Source organism: Globicephala melas, chromosome 11 (genome assembly GCF_963455315.2).
Source record: "Globicephala melas chromosome 11, mGloMel1.2, whole genome shotgun sequence".
Lineage (NCBI taxonomy): Eukaryota > Metazoa > Chordata > Mammalia > Artiodactyla > Delphinidae > Globicephala > Globicephala melas.
The window spans coordinates 47082322-47106601 of NC_083324.2; the positions used below are offsets into that span (position 1 = coordinate 47082322).

At 41.5% G+C, this 24280-nt stretch overlaps 3 protein-coding genes across 8 annotated transcripts in view; all 3 read left to right on the forward strand.

Annotated features, from left to right (window-relative positions):
* Positions 1–56: 56 nt before the first annotated feature.
* Positions 57–10530, forward strand: ZNF502 (zinc finger protein 502). 5 transcript variants are annotated; one of them, XM_060308795.1, is made up of 4 exons: positions 132–152; positions 6145–6258; positions 6362–6427; positions 7104–10530. In XM_060308795.1, the coding sequence occupies exon 4, from the start codon at positions 7232–7234 to the stop codon at positions 8666–8668; it is 1437 nt and encodes a 478-aa protein (XP_060164778.1). In that variant the 5' UTR covers positions 132–152; positions 6145–6258; positions 6362–6427; positions 7104–7231; the 3' UTR covers positions 8669–10530. The 5 variants fall into 5 exon arrangements, with proteins under 5 accessions (XP_069902773.1, XP_030686066.1, XP_060164778.1 ...); XM_060308797.1 differs by lacking the exon at positions 132–152 and adding an exon at positions 832–846; XM_030830206.2 differs by lacking the exon at positions 6362–6427 and having other exon boundaries at positions 69–152.
* Positions 71–23208, forward strand: ZNF501 (zinc finger protein 501). 2 transcript variants are annotated; one of them, XM_070046674.1, is made up of 2 exons: positions 71–152; positions 20468–23208. In XM_070046674.1, exon 2 carries the CDS (start codon positions 20888–20890, stop codon positions 21701–21703), a length of 816 nt encoding a protein of 271 aa, XP_069902775.1. In that variant the 5' UTR covers positions 71–152; positions 20468–20887; the 3' UTR covers positions 21704–23208. The 2 variants fall into 2 exon arrangements, with proteins under 2 accessions (XP_069902775.1, XP_069902774.1); XM_070046673.1 differs by lacking the exon at positions 71–152 and adding an exon at positions 14530–14610.
* Positions 14232–24280, forward strand: part of KIF15 (kinesin family member 15) — a 96961-nt gene continuing 86912 nt past the window's right edge. Inside the window, exon 1 of the mRNA XM_060308802.1 lies at positions 14232–14610. Within this exon, the coding sequence (XP_060164785.1) occupies positions 14508–14610 (103 nt within the window). The 5' untranslated portion in view covers positions 14232–14507. The remainder of the gene's footprint in view (positions 14611–24280) is intronic.

Sequence of the window (24280 nt, forward strand, 5' to 3'; positions counted from 1 at the left end):
AGGCAGGCGAGGGCTGCTCTTCGGGGTCGCTGATGACGCACTACCGGCCGCGCTGCTGTTCTTCCGGTCCGGGCGGGTGAGCCTGCGCCTTGGGTTTCCGTGTACCTCCGGGACCGTGGTCGCCGCCCCGCTGGGAGCCGCGGGACATCACGGTGAGCGGGCGGGGCCCAAGGGAGGGGAAGGCAGCGGCTCCGGGTGCGTCTCAGCTGTGGCGGCGGCCCAGGTTTATGTAGCAAGCCCGCCCGGGTCTCGTTCTCCCCGGGTTGCTGCCTGCACGGCGGCTCCGAACTCCCGGCGGCCCGGCCCGGCTTGCAGCTTCAACACTGCACTCACCAGGGCCTGGCACAGAGGACACGCCTAAGAAGATGGTGGAGTGAATAAATGAATGAATGAATGGTGATTGAGTGATGGATAAATGATCAAGACCTAGGACCCGTGTTCGGAAATGAAATCCTGGGGCCAGAGTTCTCGGTCTGGATACCAGCTACTTCCCCCAACCAGTCCTGCAACTCAAACTTTTTTAAGGGACCGACTTAAGAGCAGAAGGCAAATAGTGTAAAGCGCACCAGCAAAGGAGTCTCGAGACCTGGGTTATAATTACCCACGATAGAGCCGGTTTCTTGATCTTTAAAAGTTGGACTGTCACTACCTTCTTTTTTCTGTAAAGCTCAGTTGATAGCATGTACATGATAGCACGTACGGAAATGTTAACGTCTAACAGCAAAAATTTACTATCCATTACTTGCCAAATATTACACAGGGTTTAGAGACGGGGCTACAGGATGAGTGACCTCAGAGCCTGCCAAATGGTAAGACGCTTCCACTGTAGTGCTGGAAGATATATGTGTGAGCAGATTTCTGTGGTAATGTTTTAAAACACATTTATTTGGCACTTAACGTGTACCAGGCACTGTTTTAAGCAGTTGCGCTAATTTATTTAGCTTTCACAGCAACGTATTATCTAGTTTTTAGTGAGGAAATTGAGGTACGAGAGAATAGGTAACTTATCCGAGGACACATTGCTACTGAATGACCCAAGACTGCAGAAGAGATAGATTCAGTGTGCTGCTGCAGCCTAGAAGAATACGTTACTTGGGGCAAACAGGCATATCAAGAAGGGCTTCAGAGAAGAGTACATTTAAGTGTGGTCTTATTGAAGGAATTGTAGTTTCAAATTCTTGGAAAACCCCACCTGGCTTCCCCAGAATCCTTCTAGAGGGATAGGGAAGTGGCAGCAGGGAGAAAGCTTATAAGGCATGAGGAGGAAGCCAGATCCCTCTTAGTTTAGCAAGATGAGGATGGAGATATATATGTCCGTTCACCATAATACCCGTTTTCCCCAAATCTGGATTCAGATAGATCTTTTCAGCATCTTAAAATCACCAACAGATTATTCCACATTATGTATTTGTGGAAGCACCTATACATCCTATTCTGGGCAACTTAGAGGCCAGGGGGACAGCAGACTGTGGCTCATGGGCTAAATTTTGGTCTACCACCTGTTTTTGTTAAAAAAAAATTATTGAAACACAACCAAGATCACTTGTTTACATATTGTCTAGTTCTGTTTTCAAACTACAAAGGCAAGGTTTGCTAACTTTTGGCGTAGACAAACAGCTCAGATGATCCACGACTGGAGGACAGTGGTTGTTACCAACCTGTCCTTCTCAAACATAATAATGCCTAACCCCTGTTGAGTGCCTGATATGTGGCAGATATCTTTATAAATGCTTTACGTGAGTTAATTAACTCATTTAGGGAATTCTCTGGTGGTCCAGTGGTTAGGACTCTGAGCTTTCACTGCTGAGGGCCTGGGTTCGATCCCTGGGGTCAAGGGAACTAAGATCTCACAAGCTGTGCAGCACAGCAAAAAAAAAAAAAATTTAGTTAGGGGTTTCACAGAACGTTGGAGCTGGAAGGACTCGTGGATATTATCTAATTTGTCACCTTTTTCAGATAAATAGCCTGCTCACGTGGGCTGTGGCAGAGCATAGTTTCCTGAGTCCCAGCCCAGTCCACTTTGCCACTTTGATCTTATTTTGAAAGGGAAACAAATACCATATCCATTAGGTGTGGCATTAAAAAGAAAGGCTTTCTTTTGGGGGTGTGCTTAAACCCCTGAGTGAGATCTCTCATTTTTAAATGTTTTAGTGACTATAAAAGTAATTCGTGTTTATTGCAGGAAAAATGAAATATGTAGAAGGATAAAGGACAAAATAAAGTAACCCATTAAATGGCCTAGAGATCAGTTGTTGACATTTTAGTGGGTTTTCCTCTGTCCTTTTTTATGTGTGTGTTTTGTATATATCTGTGTAGCAATAATAGTTTCTGTTTATTGAATGTTTACTTTAGTACTGGTATATATGTGCATGTTTTTTGTTTCAGTGTTTTGTAGTCTCCTGTTTTAACATATTGTATTTTCTCATGAATGTTCTTTGAAAACATGACTCTTAATAGTTTCATAATCTATCATATTGATATGCCATCAATGTTTACTTGCCTGTATTTTTACAGTTATAGTAACAATGTGATCTTTGTACATAAATCTCTGTGCTTATCTCTGATTATATTTTTTTCACTTGTTTTCTGTGATTACAGAGTTATTTACTTATTTCTACAGGAAAACCTTCAAACATTGCAAAAAGAAAGACCTTAAAACAAAAGTTTACCATAATCTTATTCCTCAAGATGATCATGGCTAACAAATTGATAGATATTCTGAGAGATTTAAGTTTTTTAAAAATAAGGCAAAATATAGATAATTGAAGAAATTTGGAAAATAGAAGAGAAAATCATTGATAACTTATATCACCATAGTGGTGATTACCTTTTCTTCTTGATCTTATTCATATGTATATTTAAACATACATATATAACATTAGATTGTATTTGAAATTTTAATATCCTGTGTTTTTTTTCACATTTGCCTATAAGTATTTTTCCACATTGTCACATATTTTCATTTTCAATTATCTGATGTCTGTATAATTTCCACCAAGTGGAAGTACCATACTTTGCTAAATTGCTGAGCCTCAGTGTCCATCAACAGAAAAATTGTGTTTTCCAACAACATTTCAGGGGATTTTTTTTTTTTTTTAACAGGTAACAAAAGAATTCAGCTTGGATTTTTTTCTCCCACTCTGGGAGGTTCCTTCTCTATGAAAAAGTTCTAACAGTAGAATTACTAGGTTAAATAATATAGGCATTTTTATGACATACTGATGACTGAGGATATTCTGAGATCCATTGCAGGTGTTGTATATAGTACAGATTGAGAATTTTGTCCTGACTTTCTGTACCTACAAAATGGTGATCGTGGTGTCCCAACTGCCACTCAGCCTACAACTTTAAGACCTAATACATTGGGTTGGCCAAAAAGTTCATTCGCGTTTTTCTGTAACATCTTACGAACGAACTTTTTGGCCAACCCAGTATATTGCCAGTTAGCTGTAGAAAGATGGTACCAGTTTACATTCCCACCAGTGGTGTGTGAGAAGCTCTCGTTCCCTGTACCTTTGCCTGTTCTGAGTTTTAGCATTAAAGAGAGAGTTTCCAACTTGATATAAAAATTGATTCTTCATTCTTTCAGTTCTCATTTCTTTGATTACCAGTGAGGTGAAACTTTGTTTTGATATGTCTATTGGCCTTTTGTAATTTTTGGTGTATTTGTTGTACTTTGCATTTTTCTATCAGTTCATCTTTTTTCTTTACTCGTTAATAGGAAGTCTTTTATCTATCAGGTCTATCTACTCCTTGATGTATAAATCAAAAATACATTTTTTAACCCTTTACTGGGTTTTGGTTTATTTTGGTATGTTGTGTGAAGTAGGAATCTCACTAAGTGTTTTTTCCAGATACTTAAGCAACAGTCCCAACATAAATTGTGAGTAATCAATTTTTTTCTGATTAGAAATGCCAATTTTTATCATATATTAAATTGGTTTACTTATTTCTCTTAGGGATTAGGAATCTCTAAAATTAAAAACCAGAGTTAAACCTCCTTATAAATGTGTAAACTCCCTGTTGAGGTTTCCTAGCTACACTCTTTTGATGATTTTATCTGTTACCCCCAGAATTTCAGTTACCTTTTTTATGACAAAAACTCTAAATCCAAGTTTTCAGCCCACACCTCTGTCCTCTGTTCCATATATGTATGCCTGATATTTCAAACTGAATGTATCTTTTTCCTCCTCAAACCAGTGTTACCACTCTCACTAAAGGTCACTGTCATCTCTGAAGCCCCAAACCAGCAAATTATCATTAACTTCTTCTCCCTCACATCTCGCTCCAGTAGTCATCCTGTCCTGTTGTTTTTGTCTCTTAGTCATCCAAGTTCCCCTTATTGGATTGCTGAAACAACCTCCCAAGGGGTCCTGCAGCCTTCACCTTGCCTCCTACCTTCCACCCCTTGTACACGCTTTGCTCTATGAGCAAAAGGATAAGTTGTGTGTGTGTGTGTGTGTGTGTGTGTGTGTGTGTGTGTGTGTAATAGAAGATCTAATCATGTCACATATTTTTTTTTATGTCATTAATTATTTTTATTCCATTCTATTTATTTTTCTTACCTTTATTTCAGCATAATTATGAGTTATATTGTTCAGAGAACTTGCTTTTTTTTTTTTAACATCTTTATTGGGGTATAATTGCTTTACAATGGTGTTAGTTTCTGCTTTCATGTCACATATTTTTCAAACCTTTTCCAATACTTCTTATGACTTTTTGCTCACTTTAGGGTAAATTCCTTAAAGTGATTTGCAGGGTTGTATTTGCTTGCCCTGGGCTTCATGTCTTATTTCTAGTGCCTAATACTTTGGCCTTACTAGATCTCTTTCATCCTTCCAAAGTATGAGGCTTGGTTCCTTTTGTATATTCTGTTTCATCTCTCTAGTATCTTCTTTTCCCTCTTCACCTGTCTAATTCTTATTTATCTCTTCTTATCTTATCTATTCTTATTTATCTTCTTATCTCTATCCCAGATTAGATTAGGTCCCCTCTGCTGTGCATTCTACAGGACCCAATATTTCTCCTTTTATAATTCCCTTATTTGTGACTACTGGTGTTAGTGTCTTTGTTGAGCTGTGACATAAGCTCTGGGTAGGCGGGGGCATTTCTGACTTTTTTTCCATTGTCTAGCTCTGATTATAGCCAAACCCCACCCTACTTCATGAGTCTCTGTAGGATTCTGCAGTGGGTCCACTTTATGTCCCTGCTATGGAAGAGGATCAGGAAATCCCAGATAGGATCCTCTTAAACCTCTAAAACTCAACACCGAGGCACAGACCTTGATGAGAAGTCCACTAGGGCCAGCCTTATTATATACTTCACCAGACATCCTATTCTTCCATGCCTTCTGAGCTCTTGATTATGGTAAACCATCTCTCTACCTTCTGCTTTTCTTGAAATAATGCTTCCAGTTCTACTTCTCACTTCACGGTTATACGGAGAGACATTTTTGGATGAACAGTTATGATTTTGACTTTCCCAAACCAGAAACTCTCTATACTATTTTTGCAACTCTTTGTAAGTCAAAAATTATTTCACAGAGTGTTTTTGTTTTTTCAACTGCAGCCTACACTCTTATATTGAGCTATGCCTGAAGAAAAGATTTTGAATTGATAAGACATCTTGAAGAAAGGACAGTCAGCATATCTCTAGGTTGTATCAAATAGAAATCCCTAATTACTATCCAACTCCTTGACATATAGGGGAGGTGGGTGGATCAGACTTAATGCATTAGCCTTGCTATGAGGCCATTTCCCAACACAACATTTGACTATATTAATTGATTTTTCATATAGATTATTGTATAGTGGAAAGAGTGCACTAATTGACATGGATATTCCCATTCACTTCATAGTTATTTTTATCTTTATAAATAACATTCTGATTTATTTCTCAAGTACTTGAGTGTTTGCTAATATGTCAGTCTGTCTGGCTGCCACTTCTTGGACAGCTGACAAATGGAGTTTGTTAACCTAGAAAGCTGGAAGCCACCCCTGACTCTTGGTGATGCAGGCAAGTTGCTGTCCTGACAGGTTTTGTGTGAGTTACCAGATAGTATCCTTAGGCAACAGCTCTATCTCGTTTTTCTGTTTACTGGGACAGTGATATCCCTTCCCCCACCTTCTTTTCCTCTATGAGCAGGGCTCCCAGTTTTTCAACCTTGAAGTCTTTTACAATCAAAGCAAAGTGAAGATTTGTGGATGTTGAATATGCAAGGAGCTGAAAAGAGAGAGATTGAAAGAGAGATTTGTCCAGGTGAGTAAGCAAGGGATCACCAGTGGAAGAAACAGGAGGGCTTTGGAAATTTTACAAGAAAAACTGAATGAAGCTCAGGAGAGCAAATTACCCTCTCTTTTAGGAATGCTGGGGTGAATGTGAGTGAACATCTATTGAGTGAGCATCTCTTGAGGCCAGCTTTTCCCTGGTACTCATTTGATCTCATTTCCACTATTTTGCACTTTTACATTCTCCCATTCTCCACTCTTTGAATACAAACCATGCATGTTTCTTGTCTTGCCCGAATCTTAGTCTGTTATTGTTTGTTTTTTTCCGTTTATCTCCCTGGTCTCTGATTCTGTCACTTCCTTGGTGTCTGCAGCTACTCATTTTTCATTAATGGTGATCACCTTACCCTGATGCAGATCTCTTTCACCAGTTGTAACTCTGAATTACTTGCCCCACTTGCTCTTTTTTTTTTTTTTGGCTGCATTGGGTCTTTGTTGCTGCACGCGGCCTTTCTCTAGTTGCAGCGAGCAGGGACTACTCTTCATTGCAGTGCATGGGCTCTAAGCATGCGGGCTTCAGTAGTTGTGGCACAGGGGCTCAGTAGTTGTGGCTTTCAGGCTCAGTAATTGTGGCACACGGGCTTAGTTGCTGCGCGGCATGTGGGATCTTCCCAGACCAGGGCTTGAACCTGTGTCCCCTGCATTGGCAGGCAGATTCTTAACCACTGTGCCACCGGGGAAGTCCTACCCCCACTTGCTCTTATTGGCCATTATTAATAGGCCATTACTGAGACCTGTCAAAGTTAGGTCCCTATAAGTTCAGGGGCTTGCACTCTGCCTTGTACAAGAGATACTCACTGTGGTGGTTTTTTTCAGGTTGGGTGAACAAGCCTGCTCCAGAACAGGATGGCTCTGAAATTGATTTGCCAGGGATAGCATCAAAGAGATCCCAAGAGGATGAATACCAGGATTCTACATTTGAAGAAAAATATGTATGTGAGAGCATGAAGGAAAACCCTCCCAGAGAGGTTTCTGGACCATGCCTTTTCCAAGAAGGTTTTGGGGGAATAGCTTTCATCCACAAGGACGCACCTCCAGAAATGATGAGACAAGAATATAATTTTGAGAGAAGCCTGCTTTTGACCTCAAGCCTTGTTACACATCTCAGGGTTTCTACAGAAGAGAGCCTACATCAGTGGGAGACAAGTAGCATATACACCAATGAGATTTCAGACCAAAGTAAATGTCCGATCTTCTCTACACAGAAAAAATCTTGGAAATGTAGTGAATGTGGAAAAACTTTTAATCAGAGCTCATCCTTTACCCAGCATCAGAGAACTCATACGAGACCCTACACATGTGAGGAATGTGGGAAAACTTTTAGTCGTAGCTCATTCCTTGTTCGACATCAAAGAATTCACACCGGAGTGAAACCATATGGATGTGAGCAGTGTGGGAAAACATTTCGATGTCGATCATTTCTTACTCAGCATCAGAGAATCCACACTGGAGAGAAACCGTATAAATGTAATGACTGTGGGAATTCCTTCCGCAATCATTCACATCTCACTGAACACCAAAGAATTCACACTGGAGAGAAACCTTATAAATGTAATAGATGTGGGAAGGCATTCAGTCAGAACACACACCTCATTCATCATCAGAGAATTCACACTGGTGAGAAACCTTATTTATGCAATGAATGTGGCTCTTCGTTTCGCAAACACTCAAATCTTACACAACATCAGAGAATTCACACTGGGGAAAAGCCCTATAAATGTGATGAATGTGGGAAGACTTTCCATACAAAGGCAAACCTCTCTCAGCATCAGAGAATTCATACTGGAGAGAAACCCTATAAATGTAAGGAATGTGGGAAAGCGTTTTGTCAGAGCCCATCCCTTATTAAACACCAGCGAATTCATACTGGAGAAAAACCCTATAAGTGTAAGGAATGTGGCAAAGCTTTTGCTCAGAGCACCCCACTCACTAAACATCAGAGAATTCATACAGGAGAAAGACCGTACAAATGCAGTGAGTGTGGTAAAGCTTTCATTCAGAGCATTTGCCTTATTCGGCATCAGAGAAGCCACACTGGAGAAAAACCCTATAAATGCAATGAATGTGGGAAGGGCTTTAACCAGAATACCTGCCTCACTCAGCATATGAGAATTCATACTGGAGAGAAGCCCTATAAATGTCAAGAATGTGGGAAAGCCTTTGCTCACAACACGTCTCTTACTGAACATCATAGAACTCACACTGGTGAGAAGCTCTATAAGTGTAGTGAGTGTGAGAAAACCTTCCGCAAGTATGCACACCTTAGTGAACATTACAGGATTCACACTGGTGAGAAGCCTTATGAATGCTTTGAATGTGGAAAATTCTTCAGACATAGTTCAGTCCTTTTCAGACATCAGAAACTTCACAGTGGTGAATAAACCTGGCATTCAGGTTATGACAGTTCTCTAGAGACAGTGACTAGGAATCTGGCTGGGGAAGAGGGACAGGAAGAGTTCCTAGAGGAAAGGATAAAGGAGCCTTGGATACTGCACTCAGGAGGGTATTTTGAGAAATGGAGGTGGGAGCTTGGAGAATGCAGAGCCTACTCCAGGTGGGCATCTGGGAATACAGGGTAGGAAAGAAGTTCCTACTTTTCACAGAAATCCTTGCTCTTTGCCATTCCTTTGTCTCCATGGCATTCTCATACCTGGAGATGCCATTTAAGTTAGCACTGTGTTTCCCTTATCACACCCCTGCTTCACCCTCCCAACTTGTCACCTGTGTTCACTGGTCATAGGCTGAGGTGCTTTTCCAAATTGATTGTCGGTGTGAAAGTGGCAGCAGCTCTGAGGTAGTGCTGAGTAGCCTGCAGATGCCTGAGGCCGCTCTGACTATGCCACTGTGGGGAGGCTGCCCATCTGTGGAGGCGTTCCCATGAAGGGGAGATAGAAACAAGTGAAAACAGAATCCTTAGTCATTCATCTATTCAGCAAATAAGGGGATATATGGCAAGAGCTGGGTTGATTGCTACAGAAAAATTGGTGAAGAAGGCTTTTATCAGGGTGAGGGAGAGCTTCCTGATCCTTTCAAGCTGGAGGGTGACTTGGGGCTAAGAAGGAAATAAGAGATCAAGAGAGACTTCTCTTGAATGATGTCAGTTTGTGGGAAGGAAGCCAGATCTGCTCAGAGGAAGCAGAGAGGAAGACCTAACCTCTTTCCCAGAGGAATATTATCTTACCCAGAAAGAAAATGGTTTGTGCTAGACTGCTAGTGCTAAGAAGCCTCAGAGCAGGAAGCCTACCTGTGACTGAGCAAGCTACCCACATATCCCTGTACTAGACTAGGGCATCACCTGTCTCTTGTAAGTTTGGCTAGGACACTAGTGCACAGGGACCAGGGGAGAGGGGCCCACTAGGATTAACAAAGTGGGACTTGGTTTGTTAGCCTTTAGAGAGGAGAAAGCATTAGTGATGAAGTGGTCACCGTAATGGGGATGGCTAGGTTTTGTGTAATCATGGCATTGGTGGCTCTAACCATGGATTCATTAGATCTCAGATATTTCTGTTTTTATTGGGCCTCTTTTTCCAGGATATTTATCATTCCCTGTGGATTGGGAGTATGTAGGGAAACACTTCTCGTGGGATGAATTTGGAAAGAATTCTAGAGAGAATTACCTCTTTTTCAAATCCCTGAAAATTGAGATAACATGGTTTGCCATGACTGTGATGGTATTTTATTCTTTTGAGAGAAAGGAAGGGCATGTTTCCCCTTTATTTCCCCATTCTCTTTCATGTTTTTAACTGCTACCCAGAGATTCAGCTCTGGAAGATTAAGTGATCTTAAATTAGCCTTTGACTAGTATTTGAAATAGTTTCTATGCTCTGAAGCTTATATAGTTTTTAAAATATGACTGTTTAAAAACTAAAGTAAGTTAATTCTGGAATGGTTATTTGGAACTCAGCATCGATTTTTTTTTTTTTCCAGAGCAAGTATCTTACAAGCATTGGTTTGAGCAATTAATTACCAATAATGGGAATGTGGCAGAAATAACATATTTTCCCTCTCCAGCTGTAAAGATTATGTTCTCAAATCTGCCATAGGACAATTCATAATTGAGTAAATTAATATCTTATGGGCAAAAATAACCCTATGAAAACTTTACATTTTATGCTCATGGAAAAAAAATATAGTCTACTGAAAGCAAATGTCAATGTATTTTTTTTCTAAATGAAAAAAACCCACTAAACTCATTGCTAGCATGTAGTAAATGTTCAATAAATTTTTATTTGTTGAATTAATATATTTTAGTCAAACTTTGCCCACCAAAAACTTTAGGAACTTCCTGATATTTAGAGTAATATTTATATGCTACCATCTTTGGAGTCTTGAGTGGTGATTAGAGAGGAAAGGGAGAATTTTCTTGAGGAAGAAATGTGTTGTAGTTTATCTTATGACAGGGCCGAAAGTAAGCTCATCACACGAGATGAATTGTGCCGAAGCACAGCAGTAGAGGGCTGCCGCTCGCCCAGGCAGAACAGCGCCGTCTGTCCTGCTGCGGTAGCTTTTATTAAAGCATTATCTAGGTTTACACTTTAAGACTTGTTTTCTTAACATTTCAGAAATGCCAAAGCAGCAACCTATGTTTTTATTAATTATACAAGGAATAATAGGCTTTCTTGAAAACATGCCGTGCTTCGTCCTTGAGCGCAAAAGCAGCACGAAGTTCCCACCACTCTGATTATACTGAGGACATCTCATGGATCAGTGCCCAAAGTACTCAATGCTTCTTCGCGGGCCCCCGGTTTGCCGGGGGCGGGGGGGGGGCTCAAAGCATTCAGGACTGTTCACAGCTCTGGCTTATTCGCATGCCCCCGGTTTGCCGGGGGGGCTCAAAGCAATCAGGACTGTTTGCAGTTCTGGCTTATTCGCCAGCCCCCAGTTTGCTTGGGCGGGGGGGGCTCATGGGTCACGTCTCCTTTCCATGTCCTCAGTTATTCCACTACAGAAATGGGAAAACCTTAGGGGTGAAAGATGCCTAAGTTGATGTTAGAAAGATTTTCTAAAATGGAGTGGAGAACATGGATTAAGTGGAGTTTTTAATCCTCAGGTTAAGAGTGTCCAGTACCATTTTTACTTCCTGGAGAAGCAGGAAGGAAAGGAACGTGTCATCTTTACTCTCATCCTGTGTTCTCACCCTTGCAATATTTGTTCCTGATTTTCTCTCAGTTGCTGGCCCACCATATACCTAGCCACTCCAGCTTGGCCCCAAGTCTAGGAATTGTCCTCTTCCTCAGCCTTCCCTCGTCATATCCAATCAACAACTATATCCTGTTGACATTACGTAACTCCTAAGTCTGGAAGCCATCTCTACTGCTGCTGCTTTATTCCAGCTCCCTGGTTTATTTCCTAGGCGATTTTTATGTTTTCCCAACCAGTCTTGCAGTTTCTTGCCCCACTAGGCCATCTTTCACATTTCTTCTGGGTGGTCTTTGCAAGACACAACTGTGGCAGCTCTTGTTCTCTCTCTGAATAAAGTGCTAGCCTCAACGGGCATCTGAGGCTCCTCATCTGGCCCAGGCCCCCTTTGCCATTCTCAGAGGACATTCCTTGCATGTTCTGTTCCATACTGCAAGTTCCTGTGACTCATCATCTCTGGACTCTACTTTGGCACCTTTGCACATAATGTTTTCTATGACCTATTTGCCTTCCTTGCTTCTGCTTGCCTGGGAGGCTCCCATTTGTCACTTATGAATGTGCTCAGGCAACATCTCTTCAAAGCTGTTTCTGACCTCACATTTTTGTATTATTTCTGTGTTTTGTAACTTCATCATTTCATGTATCATGTTAGGTTGTAATGGCTAGTTTACAGATCTTTCTCTTTCCACTGAACTGTCAGCTCCATCAGGGCAGGAGCCATGTGAAATTTATTCATCTTTGTATCCTCAGTCTCTGGCATTTCGTAGGTACTCAATAAATATTTGTTGAGCTCAACTAAAATCAAGTCAGACATTTCTCCATGCCCACCTACAGGTCGTGACTTAGGTCCACAGTTATCAGCAGAAAGGAGGTATACATGAGTATACCTGAGCAGAAAGGTGAATACATGAATGTGTCATGAAGCGTTTGCCAGAAGCAAGAATTCTGCACCTTCCTCCAAGGTACAGAGTGTGTGGTCCACTCTGATACTTTTTCTTATGAGATCCTACAGAGAGGATCTCATAAGAAAAAGTAATATGTAGCAAAGAATTTTTTTGATTTTGTTACAAATTAGGCATTTAAATGTCCCATCATAGTTTAACAAAGTGCTTTCAGATATACTGATGCCAGGATCAATAGGAAGAGGAAAATCCATGCAGGTGTAGAAGCACAGCTATGTCAACTGGAATATCCATGAAATAAGAGAGACAGGAGCTGAGCAGTGATGCTGGCCTGGCAGGAGAGCAGTTGAGCTGGAAACCCCAACATGGAAGCTTATGTCTTTCCTTGGGCTCTGGAATGATAAAGAATTAGAATGTGTTGCTTATGTTCAGTGTGCCGAAATGTAATTTGTGACTTCAGAAGGACACGGGATGAGGCCACATGAGATCCTCAAAACGACGGAAGGGAAAACAGAAAGATGGTTGGACTTGCCCAAGGTCACACACCTAGTCTCAGGTAAAACTGAAACTCCAGTGTCCTTTCTTTGCCCTCAGATTTCTCTTTACTGGTTGTAATTCTGCTCCATGACGCCTCTTTACTTGTGTCTGTTAGGCCCTACTCCTGAGAATGGGAGAAGCTCACTTTAGATCAAGAAGCTTTTTGGCCCACAGAATAAGACCTTACTGCATGTAAGTGAGGGTGAGAAATAAGTTGATTTTACATTTTGACCCCATCTTTCTTTCCACATAATGCAGAAGTCTAGTCTTGACCCGAGGTAGCTCTAGTTTCACTCTCTTGCAGCTGCTATCTAGAGCAGGGCTAGGATCATTTTAGTTTTGTGGAATATTTTTGGTGTCCATTCCTCCAATCCATTTTCCACCTCTCATTGAAAAATCTCAACCCAAATTGCAGTTAAGCCCCAGATTCCTGTTTCTAACCTGCTCTGCCTAGGGTACCCCACTCCAGGGTTAGTTTCCACCCAGCGGAGCCTGCTGATTTAGAGATTCTTTGAAGCCTAAAAGTTAGGGGGGAAATGAGTAGGCCTAGGCTCTGTGGTATGTGGGATGTTAGGGCTATGGAGGAAGAACCTGCTATCTTGCTGAGACTGTGACATTGGCAAGCCCAACATTGTTCCCTGGCATGTCAGCTAACAGTTCTACAAAGGGTCCCCTTTTAGCTGAAGATGGTTAGTGATGGTTTCAGTCTGGCATCTCCACTCCTGTTTTCAGCATCCTAAATGGATTCCATTTTGGGAAAACAGTCCATCTGGAAATTCGAGCAGGTAACTGCTGCATCTCATTCATTTATTGTTTACTGAGAGCCTACTCACACTAGGGATATGATGGTAAGCAGACAGCCCTATTTTCCTGAGCTTGCAGATCAGTGGGAATGCCTGGAAGTAGGTCAGGTGCCGCATTGCCCATGCCTTCATCCCTGGGATACATTTGTCAGGATGAGCCCTTATGCGCAAATATTCCTTAATGAGGATCAGCAGGATCTAAAGTTTCCCAAAAAGGGGGCAGGGGTGCTACCTGGAAGGCTTGAAACGTCCTGGAAGCCAATTCAGTCAATGGGGGACTGGAGCTGGGTTTTGGGGAACATGATAGGACGAACATTTATTGAGCATTTTTCAAGTACCAGAAATTCTTGGTAATTTACACGAGTTAGCCTCATTTAATCCTCACAACCCTGTGAAACTTGGTATCATTAAGGAGTGCGCACAGAGGGGTAAAGTAACGCCCAAGTTCACACACTGAGAATCTGAGCTCTTGTCTTTTGGCTGATTGTTGAACAAAGATCCGGAAGGGTGTTTGCGGTTCCTCTGAGGAAGCCAATTATCCAGCAGGTGAGAATGTGTATAAGAGTGTTCTATAAGCTTTGGGAAAACCTTTAGAGACCTCCAAAGGACCGTGACCTGGAAAAGAGTTTTTAGGAAGATCAGTGTGGTCGAATTGCTGGGTGAATTAACCTGGAGTAAGAGCTCCCTGTGGCGTCCCCCAGTCTCACTTGCGGTCAGCCTCCTTATTCTGGGAGGAGGTATACTGATGGATATGCCACTGTTTCTGAGCCGGGGAGGAAGCCCCCTGCCCTCCTAGGGAGACAGCTGCGGTTGCTGGCGCGGCGCGGACTGGTGACGTCATGGCGGCCCAGAGCGCCCAGGAAGAGCTGCGCGGGCGGCCCAGGAGCGCGCAGATGATAGAGGGTGGAGAGGTGTGGCCGGCGGCGCCGCGGGGAGCGCGTGGTGAGCTGAGTAGGCCGTACCCGGCTGCGGCTGGTTCCAGGAGGAACCCAGTCGGCCGCAGCGCCTCTTCATTACGGCCGAGCAGGGCCCTTTGGAGCGGAGGCCCGGGGACCGGGACCGGCTCCCCTGAAGAGGGAGGGGCGAAGGCTGTCCCAGAGCCCTGGTCTGGGAGTTGGGAGGCCGGGGTTGCATTTGCATGTACTTGAGCCAGCGAACCCCTAAGTTCCGTTTTCTCTGTTCCGGAAGCGAATACTATTCCTCGCTTTGCCACTTCACAGAGTTGTACGGGTTGATTAAGTATATGTGCAAGTTATCTCTTTCCTTTCATTAAGTTTATATTCCTCTCTAATAGCAACAGGATAGATGCTGTACAAAGACATCAATAATAATTTAACAGCAGGTACTATTTGTTGAATGCTTATCAGTCAGTATTCTTCTAAATACGTTCCATGTGTTAACTCATTTATGCATCATCACCCTATGAAGTAGTTATTATCAGCTCCATTTAACATTTGTTAAAAATGGAGTACAGAAAGAGTAACTTACCCAATATCACTTAGTTAATAAATGGTGGAACAGGGATTCAAACCCAGAGACCACTAGCCCCGAGCCCATGCTATATTTGTTTTCAAGTTTGGTAGAGGAAAACGGGATGTAATCAGAGTATTAAACACAGAGTGGAAGGAGCTATAGTAGAGACGTGTGAAATTTTTCCAGAATGTTGAGGATATGCCTTGGAAGCGTGAAGAAAACTTTTCCTCAAGGAAGAAATGTGGTGGTTCATACTTGACCTGAATATTAAAATTGTTTAGAAGAGTAACTTAATCTAATTAGAATTTTGAAGATAATTAGTTGTTCAGTGTCAAGAGGTGCTAGTGGATTGGGATGGATTAGACTGGAAACCGGGTCACTGCATTTTGATATGGTGGTCTTTCCTTTCTATGCAGAGGGGTTCTTAAAACCTTTCCTTTTAGGAGGGGTTCTTAACATCTTCCAACAGACACCCCCTGTCTTTTGTTGAAGATTTTGCTTCACACCGAGGCAGTCTTATTTGCCTGAAATTAATAGGCCTCTGATTGTGGGAGACTAAGTGCTGGGGTGTTGCCCTGCTATTGACTCAGCCTATTCTTAACAAGAGGGCATCTCACTGCTGGACACATAGTAGCTGCTCAGTTAGTACTTTTCACAGAAATGAATAACCAGCTTCAATCAAAGAGGGACTGGAAGGGCTTGATTTGAGGTTCTTGCTCTTTTCCATCTGTTTTTAGAGTCAAAGAATCACAAAGTGTTGGTACTAGAGGAAGCTTTAGATATCATCTAGTTTTTCATTTCACAGATTTAAAAAGTCACAGTTGAAATTGAGTGACTTGCTTCAGGTCATTAAGCAAGTTAGGGGCAGAGCAGAGACTAGAACCCAGACCTCTTGACTGAGTCCACTGCTTATCTCACTGCCTTTTACTGTAGCCCCATAGTCTTTGATTTCTGAAGCCAGTGACTTCTCCATTAGGTTTGGGGGTGGGGAGGTGCCTTTGGGCTCCAATCTTATCTCTGGTGGAGGAATTTTTACCCCAGGATGCTTGGTCCTTAAGAGCACCTGCCCTCTTTCTTTGTGCATTGTCACATCTCACTGACTTTTTGTCATTGGTGATACATGCCTACGAGAACAAGGACATTCATTCAGATTTAAAGTAGTCATTTGGTTAGGGATGGGCTATTCCTGGATTCCCTTGAATCCAGAGTATGAAGGCAGTAGGCTGACAATTTATGGGTGCTCTTTCTCCTCCCTCTGTGCCTCAAATTCCTGCTTTTCCTCATGAGAAGAGTCCCCAGGAGACAAACTGTAGTCACTTGTATTCCTAACAGCTTGTCTCTGGGTAAGTGAAATCTAACTAGAGAGCCCAAGATGGGGCTGCTCAGTAGGCAGACCTAAGGTGGGACCCAGCAGTGACCACTATACCTAAACCCTGCAGACTGAAAACACAGAACCACCCAGAAATGGGACCATCTTACTTAAATCAGATTTAGAGTGGCTTATTGTGAAAGAAGGCTATGGAGTAATTGGTAATAGGATAGATCAGAGTATGAAGTAATTTTTTAAATATTTATTTATTTATGGCTGCGTTGGGTCTTTGTTGCTGCGCGCGGGCTTCTAGTTGCAGTGACTTCTCGTTGCAGAGCACCGGCTCTAGGCATGTAGGCTTCAGTAGTTGTGGCATGCGGGCTCAGTACTTGTGGCTCGTGGGCTCTAGAGCACAGGCTCAGTAGTTGTGGCGCACGGGCTTAGCTGCGGCATGTGAGATCTTCCTGGACCAGGGCTCGACTCCGTGTCCCCTGCATTGGCAGGCGGGTTTGTAACCACTGTGCACCAGGGAAGTCTCAGTAATTTCTTATCACATGAACTTAAACTGCAGTCATCTGGTGGAACACCCTGAAACCACTTGCTGAACTGCTAAGTATGATGCTCTAATGGTGTAGTGGTCAGAAACTGATAGTAAATTATTGGAAGACCCATTGCAAAGGTGATTAAGTGTTTCCTCAGAGGGTATGCAATGGGCTTCTGGCCTCGTTTGGAACAAGAGCTTAAGTAATCATAACTGCCATTGTTATTGGCCATCAGAAGGCAGTGTGGAGCCTGGGTATCTGTTAAAGTAGGTAAGAATAGTACTGGGTGAACTGGATTTTTGGGTAATGGGAACTTTTTGAATAGATATAATAGACTATTTATGTCCTGCAGAATTCAGTCTAGTCTAATATGTACACATAATACATGTACACATATGTGCCCATATGTGCATTGAGAGATCCTAGAAGAAAATTCATCAAAATACCAACTGTTTCTTTTGGGTGGTAAGATTTCAAGTAATTTCATTTTTGGACTAACTGACTGTTTTACAGAATGAGCTTCCCCCCCTCCCCCGTATGATTAAGAAAAGAAAACCTTTTTATTTTGGACAATAAAAATAAAGGAAATAAAGGTGTGGTTAGAGTTTTGGTTTTATGTTTAGCTATTTAAACCACTTAGAGTTTATTTTTGTATATATATGTCCATACTGGAAGTTTATACAGCAGATAAAGATAGATTTACACAAAATAGTCAATATATTAACAACCAGTGTGGTACAAGACTGCCCAATCAAATCAGTCTCTTGACTGTAAACCATTAAAAAAAATTTTATTGGATTATAGTTGATTTACAATGTTGTGTTAGTTTCAGGTGTACAGCAAAGTGATTCAATTATACATATACATATATTCATTCTTTTTCAGATTCTTTTCTCATACAGGTTATCACAGAATATTGAGTAGAGTTCCCTGTGCTATACAGTTGGTCCTTGTTGGTTATCTATCTTATATATATATATATATATAGTAGTGTGTGTATGTAAATCCCAACACCCTGATTTATCCCTCCTCGCCATGTTACCCCTTCAGTAACCATAAGTTTGTTTTCGATATCTGTAAGTCTGTTTCTGTTTTTTAAATAAGTTCATTTGTATCATTTTAAAAAATTATATCCACATATGAGTGGTATTATAAGATATTTGTCTTTCTCTGTCTGACTTCACTTAGTATGATCATCTCTAGGTCCATTCATGTTGCTGCAAATGACATTATTTTGTCCTCTTTTATGGCTGAGTAATATTCCATTGTATATATGTACCATATCTTCTTTACCCATTCCTCTGTTGATGGACACTTAGGTTGCTTCCTGGCTATTGTAAATAGTGCTACAATGAACACTGGGGTGCATGTATCTTTTTAAATTATGGTTTTCTCCGGATATATGCTCAGGAGTGGGATTGCTGGATCATATAGTAGTTCTATTTTTAGTTTTTTAAGGAACCTCCATACTGTTCTCCATAGTGGTTTTACCAATTTACATTCCCACCAACAGTGTAGACGGTTCCCTTTTCTCCACACCCTCTCCAGCATTTATTGTTTGCAGACTTTTTGATGATGACCATTCTGACCTGTGTGACGTTATATCTTATTGTAGTTTTTTTTTAATTTTTATTTATTTATTTATTTTTGGCTGTGTTGGGTCTTCATTTCTGTTCGAGGGCTTTCTCTCTAGTAGCGGCAAGCAGGGGCCACTCCTCATCGCGGTGCGCGGGCCTCTCACTGTCGTGGCCTCTCTTGTTGCGGAGCACAAGCTCCAGACGCGCAGGCTCAGTAGTTGTGGCTCACGGGCCCAGTTGCTCCGCGGCATGTGGGACCTTCCCAGACCAAGGCTCGAACCCATGTCCCCTGTATTGGCAGGCAGATTATCAACCACTGTGCCACCAGGAAAGCCCCTCATTGTAGTTTTGATTTGCATTTCTCTGATAACTAGTGATTTGAGCATCTTTTCATGTTCTTTTTGGCCATCTGTATTCCTTCCTTGAAGAAATGTCTGCCCATTTTTTGATTGGGTTGTTTGTTTCTTTTGACATAGAACTGCATGAGCTGTTTGTATATTTTGGAGATTCCAACTGTAAACCATTTGTGCAGATACTCCAGTGTGTACCAGTTGACTCTCAGCCCCAGTAGATCTGTATGTACCAACATGAAATGATCTCAAAGACACATTCCTTGGTGAAAAAAAATCAAATTGCATAGCAGCATCTATACAACGATTTTATTTATGTAAAAAGAATCAAATGCTATATGTGTGTTAAAAATATGGAGAAAAAAGACTGAAAGAATATACTCCAAATTATCTCTGGGAAGGGGGTGGTTTCATTTGGGTAGAGTGGGGTGGTGATGGTTATAAAATTTACTGTCTTATCCTGTATACTATCATATTATCTAAATATTTTAAGGTGAGGATACATCCATGTGTAACTTGTATAATTAGAAAACTAAAATAGAAGGAGGCCTCAGGGAATAAGAATGTGTTTGTGTCTCCAGACCATCCAGAGAAGAGGTTGCTCTGATGTGTGGTTCCTGAATATCCATTCTCTGATTCTGTGCACCTTTATTGAGAGCATCAGGTTCAAAGTTTGATGCCGTTAAGATTGTCTAAGTAGTCCACTCTTTCTCCAGTTCTGTGCTTCCTAAGGAGTGTCCTGATGACAACAGTTTGGTTCCCATACAGTTTTTCTATACTGGAGAGAATATATTAACCAGCTGGACATTAAGCATATAAAATTTTCACTGTAAACTGGTGAAGTGATTTTTTGTTTTCTACATCACTCTCCTTGTGAATTTGATTAGTACACATCAGATTTTGAAGCATTTTTTGGCTTCAAGGGTGAGGGCCAGATCCTGGATCATGATGCTATAGTGAAATTACTGTCCAATGGGGGCTTCTTCCTTAAGGACCACCTCTGTCTTATTTTTATGTAAACAAAACAGTGATATCTTATTTTCTTTCATTAAGCAGAACTCTAGTTTTCAAACCTAGATCCTTCCCAGTTGTACCTAGGGGCTGAATGTTTTGGAGAGAAAGAGAGGTCCAAAGAGACACCTATCAAGGTGAGTGAATAGGGAAGGATAGGTGAGATGGACCTAGCAAAAGTTACAGCCTGGATCACCTTTGAAATCTTGAAAGAGGAACTCTTCAATTATCACTGGTCTGCCAAGGTACTGATTATAGGCAACCTAAGGAAATATAATTACTTTTCACCCATTTTTGAGGACTAGAAACGGTAGGTGAGTGGTAATTTTCCCCCACTTAACTTACCCAAGATTAATATACTTATCCCTTTCACATTCTCCTGCTATTTATCACTCTGGATGATCCTAAATTACCTGGGTCAGTTTTTAGTATTTGAGTGTTTCAGAATCAATCACAATAGGGAAGTTTATAGATTTACCAAAACCTGTCACTACTTAATCTCTTTCTCCCAATCACCTATTCTAATCTTTTCCCCAGGTCACTGTGATCTTCTTTCTCTATTATTGAGAAGAGAATAAAAACCAGGACTTCACAGTGCAGGTCCTCTCTTCTGCACGGAGGACATTTTCCTTTGTGAATGTTTTTTTCAGGCAAGAAAATCAAGCCTGATGGCACAGTGCTAAATGACTTGAAAGGACATGGAGGGTCAGAGAGCCTGGTCATCAGGGGTTCACATTAGGAGAAGTTGAAGATGCATGCTGAATAAGGACTAGAAGGGGAAATCCTGCAGGAATGACTGGGAGGACACCATATGCACACAGACCTTTCACAGGAGAACAGTGTTACTCTAAGGATAATCATCTTTGAGAAAGTACCTTGTAAGTATTCTGAATCTGAGAGACAGTTTCTTTTAAACTGGAACCTATTAGACACCCCCTTCATCGTGTTACAAAAAGCATGAGTTCCAGCCAGATTTCACTGCAAGTGAAACATCAGAGACTTAAAAGACAGAAGAAACCTTCCAAGTGTAGTGAATGTGGAAAGTTTTTTACTCAGAGATCATCTCTTACCCAGCATCAGAAGATTCACACGGGAGAGAAACCCTATGTTTGTACTGAATGTGGAACTTGTTTCCGGAAACAGTCAAATCTTACTCAACATCTGAGGATTCATACGGGAGAGAAACCTTATAAATGTAATGAATGTGAGAAAGCCTTTCAAACAAAAGCAGTCCTTGTCCAGCATCTGAGAATTCATACTGGGGAGAAACCCTATAAATGCAATGAATGTGGCAAAGCCTTTTGTCAGAGTCCATCCCTTGTTAAACACCTGAGAATTCATACTGGAGAGAAGCCCTATAAATGTAGCGAGTGTGGCAAAGCCTTCAGTCAGAGCATATGCCTTACTCGTCATCAGAGAAGTCATTCTGGAGATAGACCTTATAAGTGTAATGACTGTGGGAAAGCCTTTAATCAGAGTGCGTGCCTCAGGCAGCATCAGAGAATCCACTCAGGAGAGAAGCCCTACATATGTACCAAATGTGGTAAAGCCTTCATTCAGAACTCTTCCCTTGTTGAACATGAGAGAACTCACACTGGAGAGAAACTTTTTAAGTGTAGTGAGTGTGAAAAAACCTTCCGCAAGCAAGCACACCTTAGTGAACATTACAGAATTCACACTGGAGAGAAAGCTTATGAATGTGCTAACTGTGGGAAATCCTTCAGGCACAGCTCAGCACTTGCTCGACATCAGAGGCTTCATGCTGGGGAATAAAACTCGGGATATAACTAGGGTGGAAAGACTTGTATCAATATGAAACACTTCTTTTTTTTTTCCTAAATTCTTAGGAGATTAGGACTCAAATCTTCGCCTGGGATGAATGTTTTGTATGTTGAGCACAAGGCAATGTGTCCTAAAAATTAAGAAAATAGACTCAGAACTAGATAGTCTTAAGTTTGATGGCTTCTCTGCCACTTAATGGGTGTCTGACCTTACCGCTCTGAGCCTCAGTTTTTCCCATCCTCCCCAAAGAATAATGAGGTTACTTACTAGGGTTGTCTTGAGAATAAAATGAATGGTATATAATAACTAACTGCCAGTAATTGGTTTTGAGTGATAGATGTTGCAAAAGTTTATAAATCTGGTTATTGAAAACAAAGGTCAATTTTTTGTTTATCATAATGTATTTTTTCTTAAGAATATCCTTGTAATTGGGCTGTGATTTCATACTTAATCTACAGGCTATTTAAAATATAACATATAGATTTAAATAGGAGAACACATTTAAGACCAGTTTCTCCTTGAAAAAATTCAGATTTAATCAGAGAAAAAAGAAATGATTGGGATTTGAGTGGACATTTTGGGTACTCTGAATAGTTTTATGTAGATTTTGATACCTTCTGTTGTTGGATCTAATTTCACTTCAAGCTCTGGACTTCTCGTTTCCATGAAAAGGGAAGCCTCACTAACACTAACTGAGTAAAAACTCGTGTTCAGGACTTTTGTGTGTGTTTTGAGGTGGAGTGGGATGAGGAGAAGACACAGGAGAATAGAGAGGGGGCATAAGACAGAGAATATAAGCCTGTTGATGACGACGTGGCTTTATTTGTTTTGAAATCTAGGAGCACAACACTAAAGGGGAGCCTCTTAAGGGAAGAGGAGGGTAGGAGACGTTGGGTTCTTAGGCGCCAGCAGGTGGGGCCTACATGAGAATAGCGTCTTGGGGATAAGTGGGTGGGGATGCCTCACAACAAAGAATGGCTTCTTAGAGCTCAAAGAAGCAAACAAATCAAAGGATACTTAAAAAAAAACATTTATTTTTGGCTGTGTTGGCTCTTTGTGACAGTGTGTGGGCTTCTCATTGTGATGGCTTCTTTTGTTGCAGAGCACGGGCTCTAGGCTCGTGGGCTTCAGTAGTTGTAGCACATGGGCTCAGTAGTTGTGGCTCACAGGCTCTAGAGCACAGGCTCAGTAGTTGTGGCACACGGGCTTAGTTGCTCCACAGCATGTGGGATCTTCCCAGACCAGGGCTCGAACCCGTGTCCTCTGCATTGGCAGGTGGATTCTTTTCTTTCTTTCTTTCATTTTTTGGCTGTATTGGGTCTTTGTTGCTGCACGCGAGCTTCCTCTAGTTGCGGAGAGCAGGGGCTGCTCTTCATTGCAGTGTGCGGACTTCTCATTGCGGTGGCTTCTCTTATTGTGGAGCATGGGCTCTAGGCGCTCTGGCTTCAGTAGTTGCAGCACACAGGGTCAGTAGTTGTGGCTCGCGGGCTCTAGAGCGCAGGCTCAGTAGTTGTGGTGCACTGGCTTAGGTAGTTGCTCCGCGGCATGTGGTATCTTCCCAGACCAGGGCTTGAACCTGTGTCCCCTGCATTGGCAGGTGGATTCTTAACCACTGCGCCACCAGGGAAGTCCCGGCAGGTGGATTTTTAACCACTGTGCCACCAGGGAAGCCCTCAAAGGATACTTTTAATGGTGCTTCATGCAATGCTAATAAGCTACTTAAGGTAAACAAGCACATCTAACACTAAAAGGTGCCCTTGTAGGAAAAGTAGGAGATATTTTCCGCATTTCCAGAGTCAGGGATAAAGAAAGAGAAACTTGACTTCCCAAAGTCAAACAGCTAATGTCAGAGTTGAATCTCAGTCTAGATCCTCGTTTTTATAGTACCAAACTCACAGGTAATTTTCCATCACTGAACCTTTCCATTGTGTGAGATGCCCAAATTGTGAAAAACAGAGGGGGAGGTATTTTTTTCAACTTAATGTGTGCTCATTGAAATACATTTATAAAATAAGAGTGGAAAAAATTAAAATTACATACTTTCACCAAGTACATATACTGAAGTACTTACTTTAGTATATTTATTCTAGCCTTTCTTCTCTGCTTAGCTTTTCTTTCTTCCATTAAAAAAAAAAAAAGTAACTATGGGGAATTCCCTAGAGGTCCAGTGTTTAGGTCTCCGCGCTTCCACTGCAGTGGGCCCAGGTTCAATCCCTGTTCAGGGAACTAGGATCCCACAAGCTGTGTGGCCAAAAAAAAAAAAAAGTAACTATGATTATTATATTACATCTTGCCATTTGATTTAACATAAGGATTTAGCCATACTATTACAGACTTCCTATAAACCTCGTTTTAATGGTTGCTTATTGACCTGCTCATAATTTACTGTTTCCCTTCTGTTTGTTGTTTAATGTCAATTTTTTCTTATAAATCAGCTAGTCCACTTAATGCAATGCCTGACACATGGTATGTGCTCACGTCTAGTAAAATTATTAACTCAGCAGTGAAACATGTTTGTATATAAAGCTTTTTCATCATTTAAAATTATTGCCTTAGGATTTTCAGAAG

What these genes read in the sequence shown, in the direction of transcription:
- ZNF502 (XM_030830206.2), top strand. Translation starts at nt 6,204, where the DNA reads ATGTTGAATATGCAAGGAGCTGAAAAGAGAGAGATTGAAAGAGAGATT. An exon ending in TGAAAGAGAGATTTGTCCAG is followed by an intron (nt 6,259 to 7,103) that starts GTGAGTAAGCAA and finishes GGTTTTTTTCAG; the next exon opens with GTTGGGTGAACAAGCCTGCT.
- ZNF501 (XM_070046674.1), top strand. Translation starts at nt 20,888, where the DNA reads ATGAGTTCCAGCCAGATTTCACTGCAAGTGAAACATCAGAGACTTAAA.